Source organism: Cuculus canorus, chromosome 2 (genome assembly GCF_017976375.1).
Source record: "Cuculus canorus isolate bCucCan1 chromosome 2, bCucCan1.pri, whole genome shotgun sequence".
NCBI lineage: Eukaryota > Metazoa > Chordata > Aves > Cuculiformes > Cuculidae > Cuculus > Cuculus canorus.
The window spans coordinates 49775761-49794705 of NC_071402.1; the positions used below are offsets into that span (position 1 = coordinate 49775761).

The 18945-nt window shown below is 42.7% G+C and overlaps 1 protein-coding gene across 2 annotated transcripts in view; it reads right to left on the bottom strand.

Moving 5' to 3' along the window:
* Positions 1–6159, bottom strand: part of LAMA3 (laminin subunit alpha 3) — a 121445-nt gene extending 115286 nt beyond the window's left edge. For both annotated transcript variants that reach the window (XM_054058942.1, XM_054058941.1), the window contains exon 1: positions 5904–6159. In XM_054058942.1, coding sequence (XP_053914917.1) covers positions 5904–6122 — 219 coding nt within the window. In that variant the 5' untranslated portion in view covers positions 6123–6159. The remainder of the gene's footprint in view (positions 1–5903) is intronic.
* Between the last annotated feature and the right edge of the window lie 12786 nt (positions 6160–18945).

Below are 18945 nucleotides of genomic sequence, written 5' to 3' on the forward strand. Positions count from 1 at the left end.
GTGTAAAGTAACCGGAGCAAATGTACTTGTCTGCTTTTAATAAAGGAATAACATAGGGCTTTCACAGCCTTGCTGGGGACAGTATTGCAGGCTTGGTGAATTTAAGATGTTTATCTCTGGCACAATTTGTTTACCATCTGCCATAGTTACCAATGGGTTGGAAACTTCATCACTCTCTTGTGATACCAACACACCATCTTGTGTCTTTCAATCAGAAAACACGTGTGCACTGAATGTTTCTGCATCAGTAGTACTAACTTCAACATTTGCATCTAGCAATGGTTCCATCCTCACCTTGCCCTTGGAAAGCCCAGAATATGCTATTGTTTCCAGAAGACATGGCTACAATTAGCTGTTCTGATTCAGCACCACAGGTGTCAACCTGGCTGAGAGATAGATCTTGAGAATTCAGTTGTTGTTGTTTAGAGACTTACTAAATCCTCATGTACATAGATTGGTTAACTATGTTTGGGGATCATGTTATAACATGGTTCTCCTCCAGCTCTGTTAGAGAAGGTGGGTTAGATGATCTGTTAGAGCGAGTCCAGAGGAGTGCCATGAAGATAATCATAGTGCTGGAACGCCTCCCACACAAGGACAGGCTGAAAGAGGAAGAGAAGAGGAGAGGAGAGGAGAGGAGAGGAGAGGAGAGGAGAGGAGAGGAGAGGAGAGGAGAGGAGAGGAGAGGAGAGGAGAGGAGAGGAGAGGAGAGGAGAGGAGAGGAGAGGAGAGGAGAGGAGAGGAGAGGAGAGGAGAGGAGAGGAGAGGAGAGGAGAGGAGAGGAGAGGAGAGGAGAGGAGAGGAGAGGAGAGGAGAGGAGAGGAGAGGAGAGGAGAGGAGAGGAGAGGAGAGGAGAGGAGAGGAGAGGAGAGGAGAGGAGAGGAGAGGAGAGGAGAGGAGAGGAGAGGAGAGGAGAGGAGAGGAGAGGAGAGGAGAGGAGAGGAGAGGAGAGGAGAGGAGAGGAGAGGAGAGGAGAGGAGAGGAGAGGAGAGGAGAGGAGAGGAGAGGAGAGGAGAGGAGAGGAGAGGAGAGGAGAGGAGAGGAGAGGAGAGGAGAAGGCTCCATGGAGACCTTCTAGCAGACATTCTGTATTTAAAGGGGGCCTACAGGAAAGCTGGGGAGAGGCTTTGTATCCAGGAGTCTGTTTTAAACTGAAAGAGGATAGATTTAGATTAGATGGTAGGAAGACTTCTTTTTTCCTGTGAAGATGGTGAGGCACTGGAACAGGTTGCCCAGAGAAGTCATGGAAGCCTTCTCACTAGAGTTGTTCAAGGCCAAGCTGGATGAGGCTTTGAGCAACCTGATCTGGTGGAAGGCAACCCTGCCCACAGCAGGGGAGGTTGGACCTGGATGATCTTTAAGGCCCCTTCCAACTCAAACAATTCTAGGATGCTTGGATTTTTCTCACATTCTACAATATGCCAACTGCTGGTTGCTGCAGTAGATATCACATAAGCCTATGCTGGCTACAGGCAATGTTGCCAGTTTCTGCAGTGAAGAGAAAGAATACTGTGTCACTATCTGCAAAATCAATACACTGAGAAATCAATCTATGCATCAACAGCTGTAGTTACCATCGCATCAGAGCACCGTCCCCATTAAGACCTTCCTGCCAAATGCATGCTTGGAGTTAAGACATACATATTACAACAGTAAGAGCTTCCCTAAGTAGTTTTATAACATGCATGAAAGATGGTCCTTAGATCTAAATTCAGGTTCACAATGATCAGGCTGGAAATGCACAGGAAACAGTTGCTGCTCCAGTAGTTTCAGCTCTGATCTGGAAACAGCCACAAAAAAAATGCTGAATGGACAAAAAATAATGAGGAATACAAGTGCTACATTTACATGCACCTACGTTGTTTCAGTGTATCAGAGCACTTGATCTGAACGCAAGATAACATCTTTTTTTTTTCTTTTGTGGCACATAATTCAAAGAATTTCATTGCAATGGCTGGAGTTTCAGTTATTTGAAGTACATTCCAGCAACCCTGCCAACAAGGCAGCAGAACGAAAAATGAAAGAAAATAAATTATTGGACAGAACAACCTCCCCTGCTTCCCACTGGCAGTATCCCAGGCATGCCTGTCCGCTACAGGACACGTTTCCATTCCAGGAGAATGGGCCTCAAGACTTCGTTTGATTTTGGCTGCAGTTCATCCAGCAGGCAGGTGTGCATTTGCTGGTGACCTTGTTACCCTTCTTTCCCATAGTTTTCCTGAGTGAAGGAGAAAACAGGAACTGCATGGAGCTTGCTGAAATACGCCAATGCGGACCGGAGACACCCAGGGATGAAAACATCTCACCCATAAGTCATAGAAAGCAACAACAATGAAGGATTTGTTCATCTAGCAGTTCTGCACTGACTGCCAGGGCAGGACAGGTATGCAGTTAAACTTTAATTCATATCCACACACCACTTCAAATAGATTGGCAGACAAAACCAGGCTTGCCATTTAACTATCAGCTGCTGAAATATTTTACACTGCAGTGCATCTCTTTACTCAACGCTGTTCTTATTAAGTCATTGTCCTGCTTGCCAATATGATAACTAAGGGAAACATACTGCTTTCCACAGCATATGTCAGTGCTGCCTTATAAGCCTTGGTTGAGCTGCCCATGAAGGTCAGTCCATCCCACTCATCAGTTCTCAGAAGGACTTTAAATACTATTTCTGGATTTGCCAGGTACTACAGGCTTCATTAAAAGACACATCACCAAATGACAAGCTGAAGAAGAGAGGCCAATGGAAGAACAGAGGAAATGAAGCTGGAGTAACTCTTCTCTTAGCCTTATTTTCAGTGCTCGGGACAGCACTGGCAGCAGAGCAGCCTGCTCCCTTCATCATAACAAGGATCACCCCCTGCATCTTTTTTCCAATTTCCCTATTCATAGAGGAACAGCTGCAATTTAGCCTTGTGGAGACTCCAAGAGTGAATGACTCAAGTGTATAGCACTGCTTCAACTTGTAATGGCCAGAGATGGTGGCTATGACACCTATCACTTTATGTAAAAGCCACACGACCTTCTCTCAAGATATTAAGAAACAACACGTGAATACTTACACCGATTTGAAACCCTGTAATGTAAGCTCAGCTTCTCTAAGAGTTTAATGGACTTCTCTCCAATTTTCCACAAAAGAAGAAACTATTTACAGCAGTTTTGAACTTGCGAGGTGAAGTGGCTTGATAATATGTATATTGTGTGGTTGTTATGTTTTCTGTGGCTGGATTTCCTTGGCCTTTTGAAAGACTTTCCAACCCTTCTTGAACCACAACTACTGGTGAACCATGGAAGTATTCATGTTTTGTTCCTCAATGGAGCTTTGTTAAAACTGGAGAGAGGCACTGTTGTATCCACAATTCCCCAAATGCCGCAAGAGGCATAACATGCTTCCATGTGCCAGGACTGAGATATCATTAGTCCTGGGAACTTGAATCAGGCATGAACCACAACTGCCAACTAACCTAGGACCTGTAAGGCAAATATTTAACAAGAGGAACTCTCCCCTTTCAAGTCTCTTCCTATATATAGCAAACCCTCATTTCCAACTCTGTGTTAGCATATAAGAGGAATAATTACAAAAAATACCAATGGCAATGCAACACATAACAGGCTTCAGTCCACTTGCTTGACATATTTATTTGGCGTTTGCCTTGCTGATTTTTGTTATACTGTGATTTCTGATATTCCAAGGCATGTTTGTATGAGATTTCACTGCAGCAGTGGGCTATAGCATGTTGCTGAGAATGCAGCAGAAATTATTTGGCTTGCTATTCACCTGTTGGTGTGGTTGTTCCAGGCAATTTTAAACATGGGTGTTGTGTTCAGTATGGAGGGATGGATGTCTAAATTTCAGAGGTGTGTTGGAAACAGAGGTCCAAACACTGAAGACCTGTGACTCAGTTTTCCTATCAGTAAAATTGCATATTACTAAGCCTGTAAGCATCTCCAAAGCATTTGGAGCTTTTTATGATGGAGGGTACTACACAGATGTAAGGTAAACTGAGATTTCATGGTAAGGCAGGAAGGTATGACAGAGAGAAGTTCGAAGCAAAGCTGTCTGTAGCTGCCTAATGGACTGTGAGGGCAGGCTGAGTGGTGATGTATGCTCCCTTCTGGCCCATGACACCTACGCAGCACCCTCTTAGTCCTCTCCCCCTCTCTTAAGCATCTGTCCCCATTTAAAAAGCAGCAAACACTCAGTTATCAATTGCAACCTCTTTTTAAACCACATCTTAAGGGTCATTTCACTACTAAAAGATGCAAACACCTCATAAGGCTTCAAAACACTAGCCCTTCTTCCAAGATACTAAAAAATTTATTTGCATTCTTTCTGTATTGCCTGGAGTCAGAAAGTGGGCCTTCAGGCTTTCAAAATCCCTTTCAAATTACAGTTTCATTCTGGCTCTCTTTTCCTCCCACCAAAAGCAAACACAAATAAAATAACTGGAAAGTCTGAGGCTTTAGGAAAGTCCCCCCTTTAACAAAGTTCTGATCAAACCGATACTGAACATCTATCGCAGTACATCATAGAGTTTGGTGTGTTTGTTACTCCTTCCTTACCTTCTAACACACGTTCATACAAGTTTCTACTAAAGGAAAAACGTATCTCCATTAATTCTTTGCCAAGTATTTTTTCCATTTATTGTTTTCTTTCTTGTGACTGGCACAAAACGCGCAATAATCTTATGCTACACTAAGAGAGAACATCACCATCCTGTGTGCTTATACTCCCTGTCAGAGTCCCAAGGAATCTCTTGCTTCCTCCCCTAAGCGATGCAAGGCAGAGACTATGAACTTCACATTTGCTGCTTGTAAAATACCACAAAGCCACCTGACTAAAACTAAACCTCTTTTCCCACCACCCCCGGGAAATATGCTCACTCTCCAGTGAGAGGTTACCAGTGCAGCACCTCTCCATCCATGCCTCTCTAGGCTCACTGCGTTAGTTGGTATAGTAATGGACAGGTGCGGTTGGACTCGATGATCTCAAAGCTCTTTTCCAACCAAACTGTTCTATGGTTTTTACTCCCAGAAGCACCACACCATCCTTTGCGGACCATGGGCCAAGTGCTGAGGCCACCAAACACCGCTTGGGTACTCCTTAGGCCACCTCTAGATGCTCAGCAGGATGAGGGGTCTGTGCATCCTGGGGAGCCACCGCCGCACTGTGGGCACTGGGAGCGGCGAGGGCAGTGGGGCTGGTGGGAAGGGGAGCTGCTCCCAGTGGAGTGCGGGTAGGAGGGTATCCAGAGGGATCCGAAACAGCTGGAGGCAAGAAGAGAGGGGCGAAGAAGAAGAGAGGGGCGAAGGAGAAGAAGAGAGGGGCGAAGGAGAAGAAGAGAGGGGCGAAGGAGAAGAAGAGGGGAGAAAAGGATTAGAAGAGGGAGGCAAAGGAGAAGAAGAGAGGGGCAAAGGAGAAGAAGAGGGGGGCAAAGGAGAAGAAGAGGGGGGCAAAGGAGAAGAAGAGGGGGCAAAGAAGAAGAAGAGGGAGGCAAAGAAGAAGAAGAGGGAGGCAAAGAAGAAGAGGGGTTAGGAGGGCATCCAGAAGGATCCAAAACAGCTGGGGACAAGAGGAGGGGGGCAAAGAAGAGGGGGGAAAAAAGAGGGGTCACAAGCGCCGCTGGCCACCGCCACCTCCCGCAGCGGTTCCCCGCGGGCAGCCCCGCGGCTCCACGCTCCCCTCTTTCGCGCAAGACGCACACCCGGACAGGAGAAAACGCTCGAGAAATAGAGACCCCGCGCGGCAGGGCACCGCCAGCACCCCGGGGCTCCCCAAAAGGTCGCATCACCCCACTTACACCCCCTTCCCGCAACCTCGCACGGCGGGGAGGCGGCGCGGGGTCAGGGAACGGGGTGCGAGGGGGTCCCCGCATCCTTTTTCCCCGCATCCCCGTTACCTGGATGGCGCGACCGAGCGGTGCGGCGGCCGGTCCCCCCACCAGCTTACAGTACAGCTCCGGCCCCGCCGCCTCCCCGCAGGTGGCGGTCGCCCAGACGCCCGCAGCCGCCGCCAGGTTGAAGTAGGGCGGGTGGAGGCTGAGCTCCGTCCCGCGGGAGCCGGGACAGAGCGTGAGGAGCAGCGCCCAGACCAGCGCGGAGCCCCGCCGAGCTGCCATCCCCGGCTCTGCCCGGCGGCTCCGGAGCCGCGGTGGGCGGGGAGGCGGCTGCTGCCCGTGTGCGGGGCGGGGTGCGGGCACGGCGGAGGCGGGGGCTGCCCGTGTGCGGGGCGGGGTGCGGGCACGGGGGAGGGTCTGCGTGGCCGTGGAGGTGCCCCAGGTGTGAGCGTTGCCGCCCAGCTCCGCACGGCGAGAGGTGACGCCCCGCCGCCTCTTGAGCATCCGTCCCTGTTCTAACAGGGGAAGAAACAGTCATCAATTGCAACCTCTTCTTAAGCCACGTCTTGCAGTGATAGGGCGAGGGGCAATGGGTGTAAACTGGAGAGGGGCAGATTTAGACTAGGCATCAGGAAGAATTTCTTCACCATGAGAGTGGTGAGACACTGGCAGAGGTTGCCCAGGGAAGTTGTAGATGCCCCATCCCTGGAGGTGTTCAAGACCAGGCTGGATGGGGCTTTGAGCAGCCTGGTCTAGTGGGACACGTCCCTGCCCATGGCGGGGGGGTTGGAACTGGATGATCTTTAAGGTCCCTTCCAACCCAAACCATTCTAAGATTCTATGAAGGCACCTGGTGCCTGCTCGGGGGAAGGCTTCTGGGCGTAGTGAAGGGGGTAAGTGATAGGATGAGGGGGAATGGCTTTAAATTGGAAGGCGGAAGATTTATATCAGATATTAGGAAGAAATTCTTCACAATGAGGGCTATGAGGCACTGGCACAGGTTGCCCAAGGAAGTCGTGGATGCCCCGACCCTGGAGGTGTTCAAGGCCAGGCTGGATGGGGCTTTGAGCAACCTGAGCCAGTGGGACTTGTCTCTACACATCGCAGGAGGGTTGTAACTGGGTGATCTTTAAGATCCCTTTCAACTCAAACCATTCTATGATTCTATGATCTTAAGGGTTATTTCACTACTAAAAGATATAAACACCTCATAAGGCTTCAAAACCCCCCCATGGCAGGAGGGTTGGAACTGGATGATCTTTAAGGTCTCTTCCAACCCAAACTATTCTATGATTCTATGATTCTATGATTCTGTGATAAGGCTTCAAAACACTTCCCCTTCTTCCAAGATATTAAAAAATTTGTTTGACCCCACGGCTCAGCTGGAGCTGTTTGATCCTTCCCCCTCGGTAGCATGCGGGTTCGTATTTTTAATAGAATGTAAAGAAATCTCAGAGCACTCATCAGCAGTGGCCTGTCTTGTCACACACTGGCAGTAAAATTAAAGTTTCCCAGCTTTCTCCTCCTGCAGGGCTGTCACCAGACAAGGTGTATCATAGAATCATAGAATGATTTGAGTTGAAAGGAACCATGAAGGTCACCTAGCCCACCCCCTTCCTGCAGTGAGCAGGGACATCAACTGCATCAGGTTGCTCAGACTCCTGCCCAATTGACCTTGAATATTTCCAGGGATGGGGCATCTACCACCTCTCCAGTCAACCTGTGCCAGTGTTTCACTAACCTCAAAGTGAAAAAATTCTTCCTAATATCTAGTCTAAACTATGTACCCTGCTTCTACCTGCATGTCCTTGAGAAGACACCCTGCACAACAGTTTTTTTGAGATCACAACTCCTCTTGCCATTTTCAGTGCTCTGAGGATGCTGGAAACCATGCAGCCCAAGCAACCATACTGCAAGCGCAGACAGTGCTCTCAGCTCCTAGTGCCTGCTCATCCAAGGCAGACAATGAACCTCCTGTCTTTTTGAAGGTATTTGGCACAAGCTTTGGGTAACACAGAAGCTGGAGGGGAGGCTGAGGAAGGAGAAGGAGGCCTAAGAACCATGTCGTCTGTACCAGGAGTTGCACTGCTTAATGACATTGCTATCCTAAGTTTTATATCCATTCACATTTCCAACCCCAGATGCACTCACACAGCCAGTGTTCAGTTCTCTTAATAAAATTTGCCAGAATCAGGCGCAAAGATATGGTTAGAGACACATACTTCTAATATTTCAATAATGATTCATATGAGTAGCAAAGTATTTCATAACTTTATGAGGGCTTTGGTACATGCCACACAGCACTGCCTAGGGATTGGCAAGTGCAATCCCTAGGATACTGTTTCAGGAAGCACCAGCAACAAGCTGTTGGTTTTGTTTGCAAGAATATATCACCACCTGTGGGTTTGTGTCACTATGGCTTCAGGACTCCATAGAGATGTATCTGCGAGAGACGATTTTCGTATCCTACATAGTAAGAGTTGGCTTTCCTAACTGTAGGATGCTGCCAATTCAAATATATCAGATTTGTCTTTTCCATCCATAAATGCTTTCAGTTTCTAGAGCAGATTAAAAATATTCTCCTTTTCTAACTGTGACATTGTGGAAAGGAAATTATCTTTGTTGCACATGTCCATCTTGCCACTTCCCACAATGGTTTGTACTTCGTAAAAACTATGAGGTGTTTGAAAATAAACAAGCAACACCATCTTCAAATGCTCTGTTAAACAAAATTCCATGCTATCACATAGGATATCCACTGGTATTTTCAATCTATTTCTTGAAAACCTTTCAAACCCTAAGTATATTGTGGACCAGAACTGTTTTTTACAGATGAATATCTGGAAATATCTGACATAAGTGACCTTTAAGTCCAGAGCAAGCAAGCTCTTAAAGAGACCTGCTGTCCATTAACTTGCTGGGGGTCCTTGTCCTCTTTATTGTTAGAGGAATTAAATCGAATAAAAGCTGAGCAGAGCATGTTCCTCGTAGAAAATAAATGTTTGGGTACTTTAAGGGAAATGACAAAGATTACAAAATTATCACAGTTTCTTTCAGAGTAGTCAGATTATGTCTGGGCTGGGCATTCAGTTAGCAGTCTCTGAAAGATGTTGCTTCTGTACATACCCAACAAGTCATGAAAGATTTTCTCCTCTTCAACCAGAAAGAAACTTATTGTCTTGCACAACATTTGGGAAAATCAATTTATTCTAATAGCCATGTACGTTCCTACAGTCTGTCCTATCCCAGTGGTGGAATTGCTGATTTTAATGACAAGGCATCTTTTGCTATGAATGTTTCAGATTCGCATAACTGCAAAAGAAAATACCCTTTAGTAAGTTTGGACATACTTCTTGCATAGAGGCCTGCCTGTACATGTGTGAAGACTGGAAGCAGCGCTTCCGTGCTTTCAGTTTCAAACTCTTCTTCTGCACCTTTGCCCTTGGTCTCCAACATAAATTCTTCGGGAGGATTTTCTGAAAACATACACCTAGAATACAAACAAGCAGGACGTAAACCAGATGATTCAAATACATGCTATAAAGCACAGAATATCATGTGAAAGTGCAGAAAATGAGTGCCTAAACTAAGAATTCGAGATGGAAAGCTAAATCCTGTGTTTCTTAGTATCTGCTCTAACTTTTCTTTGAGTGCATTTGTGCAGAGTAATACCTGACAAATTTTTCTGGCATAGTTTTGCAGGTAGTTCAGATAAGGAATTCAGCTGCAGGAGATCCTTTGCAACCTCACTTTAGGGAGCAGATTCTTTGTAAGCTGTCTGATAGGTTCCATAGTAGAAAAAGCAGCTCTTGCTCATAAGAGATGTGCTATCTCAAACAAGGAGTATATGTATTTATTGGTAAGTATCACAGAATCACAGAATCACAGAATCACAGAATCACAGAATCACAAGGTTGGAAAGGACCCATTGGATCATCGAGTCCAACCATTCCTAACACTCCCTAAACCATGTCCCTAAGCACTTCATCCACCCGTTCCTTAAACACCTCCAGGGAAGGTGACTCGACCACCTCCCCGGGCAGCCTGTTCCAGTACCCAATGACTCTTACTGTGAAGAATTTTTTTCTGATATCCAACCTGAACCTCCCCTGGCGGAGCTTCAGGCCATTCCCTCTTGTCCTGTCCCCTGTCACTTGGGAGAAGAGGCCAGCTCCCTCCTCTCCACAACCTCCTTTCAGGTAGTTGTAGAGAGTAATAAGGTCTCCCCTCAGCCTCCTCTTCTCCAGGCTAAACAACCCCAGCTCTCTCAGCCGCTCCTTGTAAGACTTGTTCTCCAGCCCCCTCACCAGCTTTGTTGCTCTTCTCTGGACAGGAGATTCCCTGTGTTTTCTAGAAATGGAGGCTAAATAGCCACATTTTAGATTTTCTCGAAAAATCTCTAGAGATACCTAAAGATGTGGGCAGATTTTAGGAAAAACTTTATGACAACCTTTGCCTTTGACTCAAAGTAGTTGGAAAAAATGTTTATAGCAGCATTCCCAAAACTCAATAACTTGATTTCTGTAAAACTTCTGAGTGACCAAAAATTCTATACAGAGATCCTGGAGATACGTAAAGCCAGAGTGAAACACGAATGTGGGGAAGTAGACAGGAGAAGGAGTGTGGGTGTATACATGGAGATAATAATGACAGAATGGCCTGTCACCAGCAGATGAAAAACAAAAGTTTCAGTCTAATACCATTGCAAAGGCTGCAGTGTGGCCATGTGCAAGCAGGAGTCTAGCCTTGCTTCTGCAGAGCTTTAAGACCACTGGAAGGAAGGGTGGAGTAAGTGGAACAGAGGAGTGAGATGTTTTTTTCTTGAATGAATCTCCCCAAATTTATAAATCCCTTATCTCTCTTTCTTAAAACTATTTTAAGCCAAATTCAAAGGCAGCAAAAACACACAGAAAAGCACTTACTGTCATTGAGCTTCAGCTCATCCTATCTAACATAGAAAGTCATCTTGTAAAAAAGGTCAGTATCAATAATTGATGGGATGATCATTTATCTTCCCCTATTGTCATCTTTTGTTGTAATTACAGGTTCCAGAAACACAGACAAGAATTTATTAGCTGACAGCTCTCAGCAATCAGCATTTATAAGACAGTGGCCCTCTGCAGAAAACACTCTTGTACAGCTACCTGCCCTTATTTCCTCACAGTAAATCTTCTCCTCCTTTTTCCTTTCCTTCCTCCTTTTTTCTTCAGTCTCTCTAAGGTTTGCTTTCCTTGTTTCTTCCTGTCAGTGAGGAGTAAACTTTGTTGCTTGACAGATGTCAAGCGCTTTACTGGATAAATACAGACAATTCAAAGTGTTTCTGGATCTGTGTTATTTTAACATAAACAGATTATGTTACTTAGTAGGCATTTACTTTACCGTGATTATAGATCATTTCTTGAGTTTGCACTTTCTGTTTTAAAAGATGTTCATTTAAGAATAGATTTAAATTTTTAAGCAAAGAATGTTTGCTCAAAAATATTCTTCTAATGTAATTTCTCTGTTTCATCTTTTTACTGGTATGTGCAGTATAGCACATCTCATCTAATCTCATCTCATATCATCCTGCCATTTCATAGCATATTTAAGACTTGGCATATTCTGCTCATCAACTGGGGATGTGCAGTGAAAATGAGATCATCAAAAAATCGTCTCAGTCAATAATACTAGTGGTAATATTTAGTTCCTACTTAGTATGATTTACCAAAGGAAGGGGAAGGCAGCACCAAGTACCTCGGAACTTAGAGACAGCAAAACTTGCACAGATTTTGTCAGCTGCGCTATGTGAGCAGATCAGTGGAAAAGGCAGGAACCAAGCCTATGATTCCTGTGCAGGCACCACATTCACCATCCCCTACACTGGGGAATGAGGTCATCTGCTCTTTTTTTGAGATAAAAATGAAATAATATTCTAGCAAATAGGTAGAAAGTCTCTCAAATTAGATACATCTGAGTCTCTACTCAGTGATCACTAAAGATTCAGTCATGCATCTTTTCCCCCCATAAAAGTTTCATGTTTGGCCTTTATGTTGAAGACAGAACTAAAGATTTAGTGTATGGAAGAGTCTTCCTGGCATAATGGAGCTCTCTTCACCCTTTCAAAGTAATAATCAGTTATGTACATCTGTAGCCTAGAATGTAAATACCCATCCAGAACATTTCAAGCTCAGATTAGGCTCCCTACTTTTACTGTGGAAATAAGACATTTATCACCTCCTGTCATAAATGTTTATGCATTATTGTTATTTGGTCTGTGCCTATAAGTAAACTATAATTAGTTTCACTAAAAACTTTTTAGAGTACACTTAGGCTAAAATAAGGTTGCTTGCACAGAGTCTCATTTAACAGCAAAATGGTGCAGTATACATTTACGTGTGGCAAGTCCTACATCTTCACTGCATTTCATCAGGAAAGATGTATTCTACTAAAACCATTTTGTTCTCTACTTTTCTGATGAAAATATTTCTTTTGTCTTGCAGAAATTCCTTGTGCCACAGTATCTGAGGACCATACCATATCACTTTGAAAAAATGAATTTACCTTCCTAATAATTGTGATACTGAGGCACACAGAAGTTAGGACCAGGGTCTGAAATGCAGTTCTGTCAGCAGAAACAGTTTAGATGCCTACAGTGCTCAGTGTAATCCAGAACTCAATTATTCAGAACTGCACTTTTTTCTTGTCCTTTTGTTTGACTTCTGTTTTCTTGTTTCTTTCACCTATTTCTTTCTGGATGTACAAACTGGGACGATGCCATTCTTCTCAATAGACCATCTTTTTTTTCTGAATGTTGTTGTATAATAACTGCTAGATCTTATTTTCCATCCAATTGGAGTATCTCTTATTCTCTGTCCTGTCATCTCACTGGATTCAGGTATCTGAGTTGATGCTCTTTCAAATTTTCATGATTGCTTTCTGCATACTGTTGCAGTACCAAGCAAATATGCTTGTTGCATAGTAGTTTAGTAGCTACCATTTTATCTAGCAACCCTACACAGCCTAATATCATGTCTTATCTTCTGCTAATCAGCAATCTCATGCACTATGGTTTTCCTGCACATTCAGATTAGACGTTAGGAAGAAATTCTTCACGATGAGGGTGGTGAGGCACTGGTACAGGTTACCATGGGAGGTTGTGGATGCCACATCCCTGGAGGTGTTCAAGGCCAGGTTGAGTGGGGCCTCGGACTGCCTGGTCTGGTGTGAGGTGTCCCTGCCCATCGCAGAGGGACTGGAACTAGATGATAGTTAAGGTCCCTTCCAATGGAAACCGTTCTATGATTCTATGATTCTGCTTCCTAAGTTTACTCGGACATATTCTCATAATAGAAAATAGCTATGATTTCTCTCACTTTCCGAAGGCCCCCAAGGTAAATTGCAACATCTACACCACATTCTCCTCATAGCTCAACCATGAACCATTGCACTCTTGCATAGACTTAAAACAGTACCATCTAATTTGGCTGATTTCTCGTTGTCTTCCTCAGTGAAGCATCTCATTTATTTTGGCTGAGGCAAACCTTCACCTTCTAAAGCAGCTCTTGATTGTTCTAAATATTTCAACTTTGTCCTTGCTGTATAACATAACAGGAAAAGTTAATGAAAGAATTTCCCTTGATCTTCTGCATCAGGCCAGTCATTACAGTTTTGAATAAAGAGAAGCTAAGTTGTGATGCTTGTTGTAAGAGCAGATTTGCTCACTGAACTGACTCTCAGTACTGCTGCAGTTTTCTAATGCATGATGTGGGCGTGACTTTGGCAGACTGCACAACTAGTAATAAACTACATTAGAGACTTTTCCAAGTCCATGACACATTTAAGTGCAATTTTTTTATATCTTTTGTTCTCTCTTGAAATGTTCTAGCTACAAACATCTTACTAGTGAGCACTCATGACTTGATAGGATTATGAGTAAAAAGCTTAAAAATGTCTATATAGCTGGTACGAGACTTAGCTTTGATATTTCATACCCTTTTACTGCAGAGAACTACTAAAACAAAAGAGGAGGGAAGGTGAATGTTTGGTACTTTGCAACACTTTCCCCATTCAGAAGAAGGCAAATTGCATTTTCAAGCCAAAAACATGAGGCCTTACCAGTGTGTAGAAGTCATGCCAGTCCCTCCCAGTATTGATTTTCGTGTGTTTACTCAATGAGTATCCTACAGGCTAGGACAGCCCTGAAAGTGAGACACAACCTCTTTGCTATCCAGTTCCAAAGAACAAGTCCAAGTCAAGAGGAACACTCTGGGGCACGCAGCTAAAGGTATAGCAAACTTAAGACTGCCCAAGCAAGTTGCACTTGGCCATTCTCCACTATGTTGACTGCAGAGCCTGATGTATCTTTTTTTTTTTTAACTTGAAGATACTTCCTAATGACCAATATTAAAATCTATTCACTTCATTTGTTTACTCCTTACTGGATTTCCTTTTTGTTCTTGGCTTTCTGCACTGATTTTTATAGAGTTGCTCGTGGACTTCAAGTTCAAAAAGAAGAACTCATGTCTTGGTCATATAATACCTGATTCTTTGTGAAGAAGCATGTACTCATTTGGGTCAGTATCCATTGATTCGTCAGTCAAATATCTACTCTCATCATTATGATTTTTTAGTTGCTGATGTTGGTGCTATTATTTGCTGCTTTTGCCATCATAATTGGGGAAAACAGTTATGCACAAAGCCCCTGCCACGGCATGTTGAGCTGCTCCTGATGGATACCACTTCTTTGTAAATGGTTTTTCTTAACAAACTTTCAAATCATTGGTCAGATTAGATTGGTATCTGAACTTGTTAGTTTCCTCTGCAAGAGTTTTCTGTGATTTTATCTCTTTTAATAAGGCAGGCCTTTTTGTAGGATCTGTTTCCAGCAAGATTTTTGTATTTTTAGGTAGTGTTGCTGCCTCAGATTTACTTCAACCTCTGCTCTAGCCTGATCATACTCTCATTGAGTACTTAAGTTTTAAAAAGACCCTTATATTCAAAAGTGATAGGAAGCCAGACCTTCAGCAGTATAAACTGAGGGGATTGGTATTATATCGGTTTATTCCAGCTGAGGATCAGGCAAAAAATGTAACTAAGAATTCAAACAGATGCAGTTTAAGAACACTAAGTTTTACTTATTTTTAGGTTCAATACTTTGAAAAGATAGTAAATTTAGAACAAATCCCTTTTGAAAGTGCAGAAAATGTAATGGAGAATATTTTTGCTATGTTTTTTAAAGCATAATTCTAGATTTCCGTAACGCCGATATGGTGGACTATTGAAATTCTCTACAGATGAGATTTACAAGAGTTATAGCTCTTATAAATCTCTATTTTTTTTGTCAATAAAAATTTGTTTCAGCATGTTAATTTTCAGCCACTTCATCAGGAGATGTGATAGTTCTAGCTTCTTAGTGCTGCTGTAATAATTATTCAGAGTTTGGATATTTTATCATGCAGTTGTATCCCTGTGGTCTCTAGCCAAGTTCTGTCTTTTGAATTAGTGGAAGGATCTTTTGACAAGCAGACCATAAGACAGAAATTAAACATACTGTACTATAGCCAGTTACTCAGATAAATTTTGTATATGGAAATGTAAGTACTTGGCATCCTGCCTGTATAGAGATGACTCGTATCAAACTTGCTTATTTCCCATCATCCTTACTCTCAGCTGGAGGTCCTCGGTCTCTTCCTTTGAGGACTTCCCCTCTCTCCAAGTGAGGATGAAACCAACCTACCAGGTCAGTTTACTGAGTGGGCTAAGCTTCTAGGGAGTCATCTCAGGCTGCCTGGACCCTGCAAGTTAGGCTCTGCAATGGCTTCTGTTGTCCTCAGACAAGGTTTTAGGGACAGAAAAGAAATAACCGGCCCCATACAGTTCTGCTGTTCAGAATCTGTTGTGTGAACAAGATGGCAAAAATCATAACATTTCTGTGCTAAATACAGAGCAGTTTTGTGGTTCTTGTGCAGCATTAATGAGGTCTTCCCTCCTTTAATGAATCTGCTTCCTTAGGCTTAGGAGGATAACTAGAATTTGGCCCAGTTTCTTATATTGTGTTTTTTTCTATATTTGTTGGTGAGCGTATGCAAAATTTCCATTTAGAAGAATAGGAGACAATTATATTCTGTAGAACAAAAATAGCAAACCCAAGTGAATCTGTTGTTTTTCCCACCCATAGTAGCATTGTTCTCACACTCCTGTGATATGTATGCTCTCAGACCCACATGATCTTCCACGGTAGAGTTACATACAATAGCATATAAACAATGTCTGGGGGAAGTGGTCATGATGAGATTTCATTTGAATACACCTTCACAGGTCGAGAGCTTCATAGTCCATCAAGTGTACGTTCTTCATGAACTCAGATGGCAGTTTTCTTTATCTGCACCAGTATCAATCATCATTAAGTGCCTTGTGTGGAATTAGAAAGCCTCCAAACCCAAAGCACCAGAACACAGGCTCACTACCTTCTCTCCAGCTGAGCAGATGGAAAATAGGTAAACAGTTAACTTTAGACTGAGTCATAAAATAAACATACACAGAGGATAAGCAGAGAAAGGAAAGAGAAATGATAGATGAAGATGTAGTCACAATCTGTACATGCTGCCTTAAAGCATTAAAATTTCAGGGGAGAAAAATTCCAAAGCTGCAAGGGGAAGGATAAAAAATGTGTGATGTACCTGTACAGATGCTGACATAGAGTTGTTTAAGTTCAGCTGTTTGAAGGCTGAAAAGCATCTGCTTAAAAGCAAAGAAAGTATGCTGGTACTTATACTGGACTATAATGGTACAGTCTTTGATGGTATTTGTAGTCCTTTCATCGATTTCCTTGGCATGTCAATCTCGATGGCTAAAAACATTAATTTGCTGGAAACAAATGGAAAAGAGGAAACGAAAGAGCAAATTCATTGAAACACTCAAATGACAATTTGTGGACATTGTTTTGTACCACTTATTCAATGTTAACTTCTCTCTGATTCCTAGGTTCATAGCGCAGGCGTCAGTATGAAGGTCCACATGAAGGAAGTTAATAACACTTGCATTGTCTGTAGCAGCTACGCATTCTTACACCAGCTTATATTTCATATTTGATATGGAATTTGATATCATAGGAAGCCTCAGCAAAAGGACCACGGAATGAAAAGAAAGATTTGAGGTAGCAGCTCCCTAGAAGGGTGAATGCATACTGTTATGGACATATTGGGTAAACTATTTCTGTTATTAGACAAACTTTTCCTTTCCGGGTCCAGTTTTGTGAATTTTCTGTTCTATTTTTAAAAGGTTTATGGGACATGTAAATATTTGGTACATTTTCCATGAGAAGTCTGCAGGATTTGTTTCTATAGTAATTTTTACTGTTTCTCTTATTATCATTGTTCATTTCTAAGAGTATCTCCCAAAATAAAGAGTAACTCAAAGTACACTCTTTATAGACTATTTTGGCAAAATAGGCCTGTAGCTTTGTAAACATTACAGAAAAAAGAAACAGCCCATGTTGCTGATTATGCTACAGTTTAGTAAGGGAAAGATTAATGTAAATGATAGGCCAAGTGGAAAATATTTTGGTTTATGGACTGCTTTATCAAAGTTATTTCTGATTATTTACATACATTTTCTTGAACAAGAAAAATCTAAATTAACCCCACAGTGCATAATTGAAATAATAATAACTTATTTGCAGGACATTTATGATTTCTGTCTTTTTTGGGGGAAGAATATAAGTAGATTATTTATGATCTTATACTGTAAGAAGCTAAGCATTAGCGAAATTATTTTAAGATCTTAGCGTTTCACAAATTTCACAAGTACAGTCATAGTGTAAATTTGAAGATTTCTCAGTGCAGTAAAAGTAGCAACTATAGGTAATGCAAAAGATACAATATATTTTAGAAAACTAATAATATACTGGAAAGGTCCCACCATTTCAGCAGGTGCAGGAGGCTTTAGCTACTCTTCAGGCAGGAGGGGGAGGACAACATGGCTATACCAGAGAGCTTATTCTAAGGTATTTTTTCTGCACCAAAGACTGCATTGTAGTGTAGAGATATCAAAGATGCTTATGGGAGCAGTAGCAATCTACTTAGGACAACACAGAATGTCTACATTTGCAAACGCTGCAGACTAACAGGAGTGGATCTGTAGAGCAAACAGTTGGTGCTGGGGACGTAAATCCACACTATACCCATTCCATGTTGGTTTTGTTTGTGATTTTTTTTGATTGTTGCTTGTTTGGGTTTTTTTTGGTTCAGATTAGCTGTTATTAAATCCCAGGACACGAATATCTATTTGTAGCTGCAGCCCACTAAGTCTGCTCCCAGAGACTTCAATTTAATTAAAAACAAATGATCTAATTTTCATACTATAAGATCCCTCCACAATGACAAAACCAGCACAGTAAATGGACATAATGAGAAGATTCGCTTCAGAAGTACACTCCTCATCCAGGCCAAAATGCTGCTGTAGATGTTCCCAGAGAGATCGGCATGAACTGATTTAGCTTGTCAAGCAGTTGGACCTGGGCTACACAGACCTCCATGCTGGCACAGCTGAACTGCCTGTGGTGTCCAAGCTGGAATATCCTTTGTCCCAGGTGTCTGCGTTTTGATTTACAAGGCAAGGGAATGTAAGGAAGCCAAAGTGAGAGGCCATTCTTGAAAATCTCGGCACAAAAGGTTTGCCCAAGCCCACACAGGAGGTCACAGGCAGAAACAGACAGCAGTCCTCTAAAAGGCAATGACCCAGGATTTTTAAATTATGCTGAAAGGACTAGAGTGGTAAAGAGGATTTATACCTTTAGTACAATAGAATTACAGTTTGGTCTTCACAGTAGCTAAGGACGTTACTATTGTTGTTGGGTAAATTTAGGCTTCAAAATCTGTAACGGAAACTGCTGGTGATTGCTCTACTTTGCATTTTAAATTACCTCATATATATCTATATATCTCTGGATAAAGTAATTTAGTCTGGAAAAGCATACAAATCTATTTATTTTTTTTTTTAATATTTAAATAACTAAATGTTTACGGGAGTATGTCCCATAAAAGAAGACAATGCAAATACAGCTGAAATCGATAACGTAAGATCTCCACCCTCTGTAAAACTCGAGAAAGAAACAAGTTACAATCAA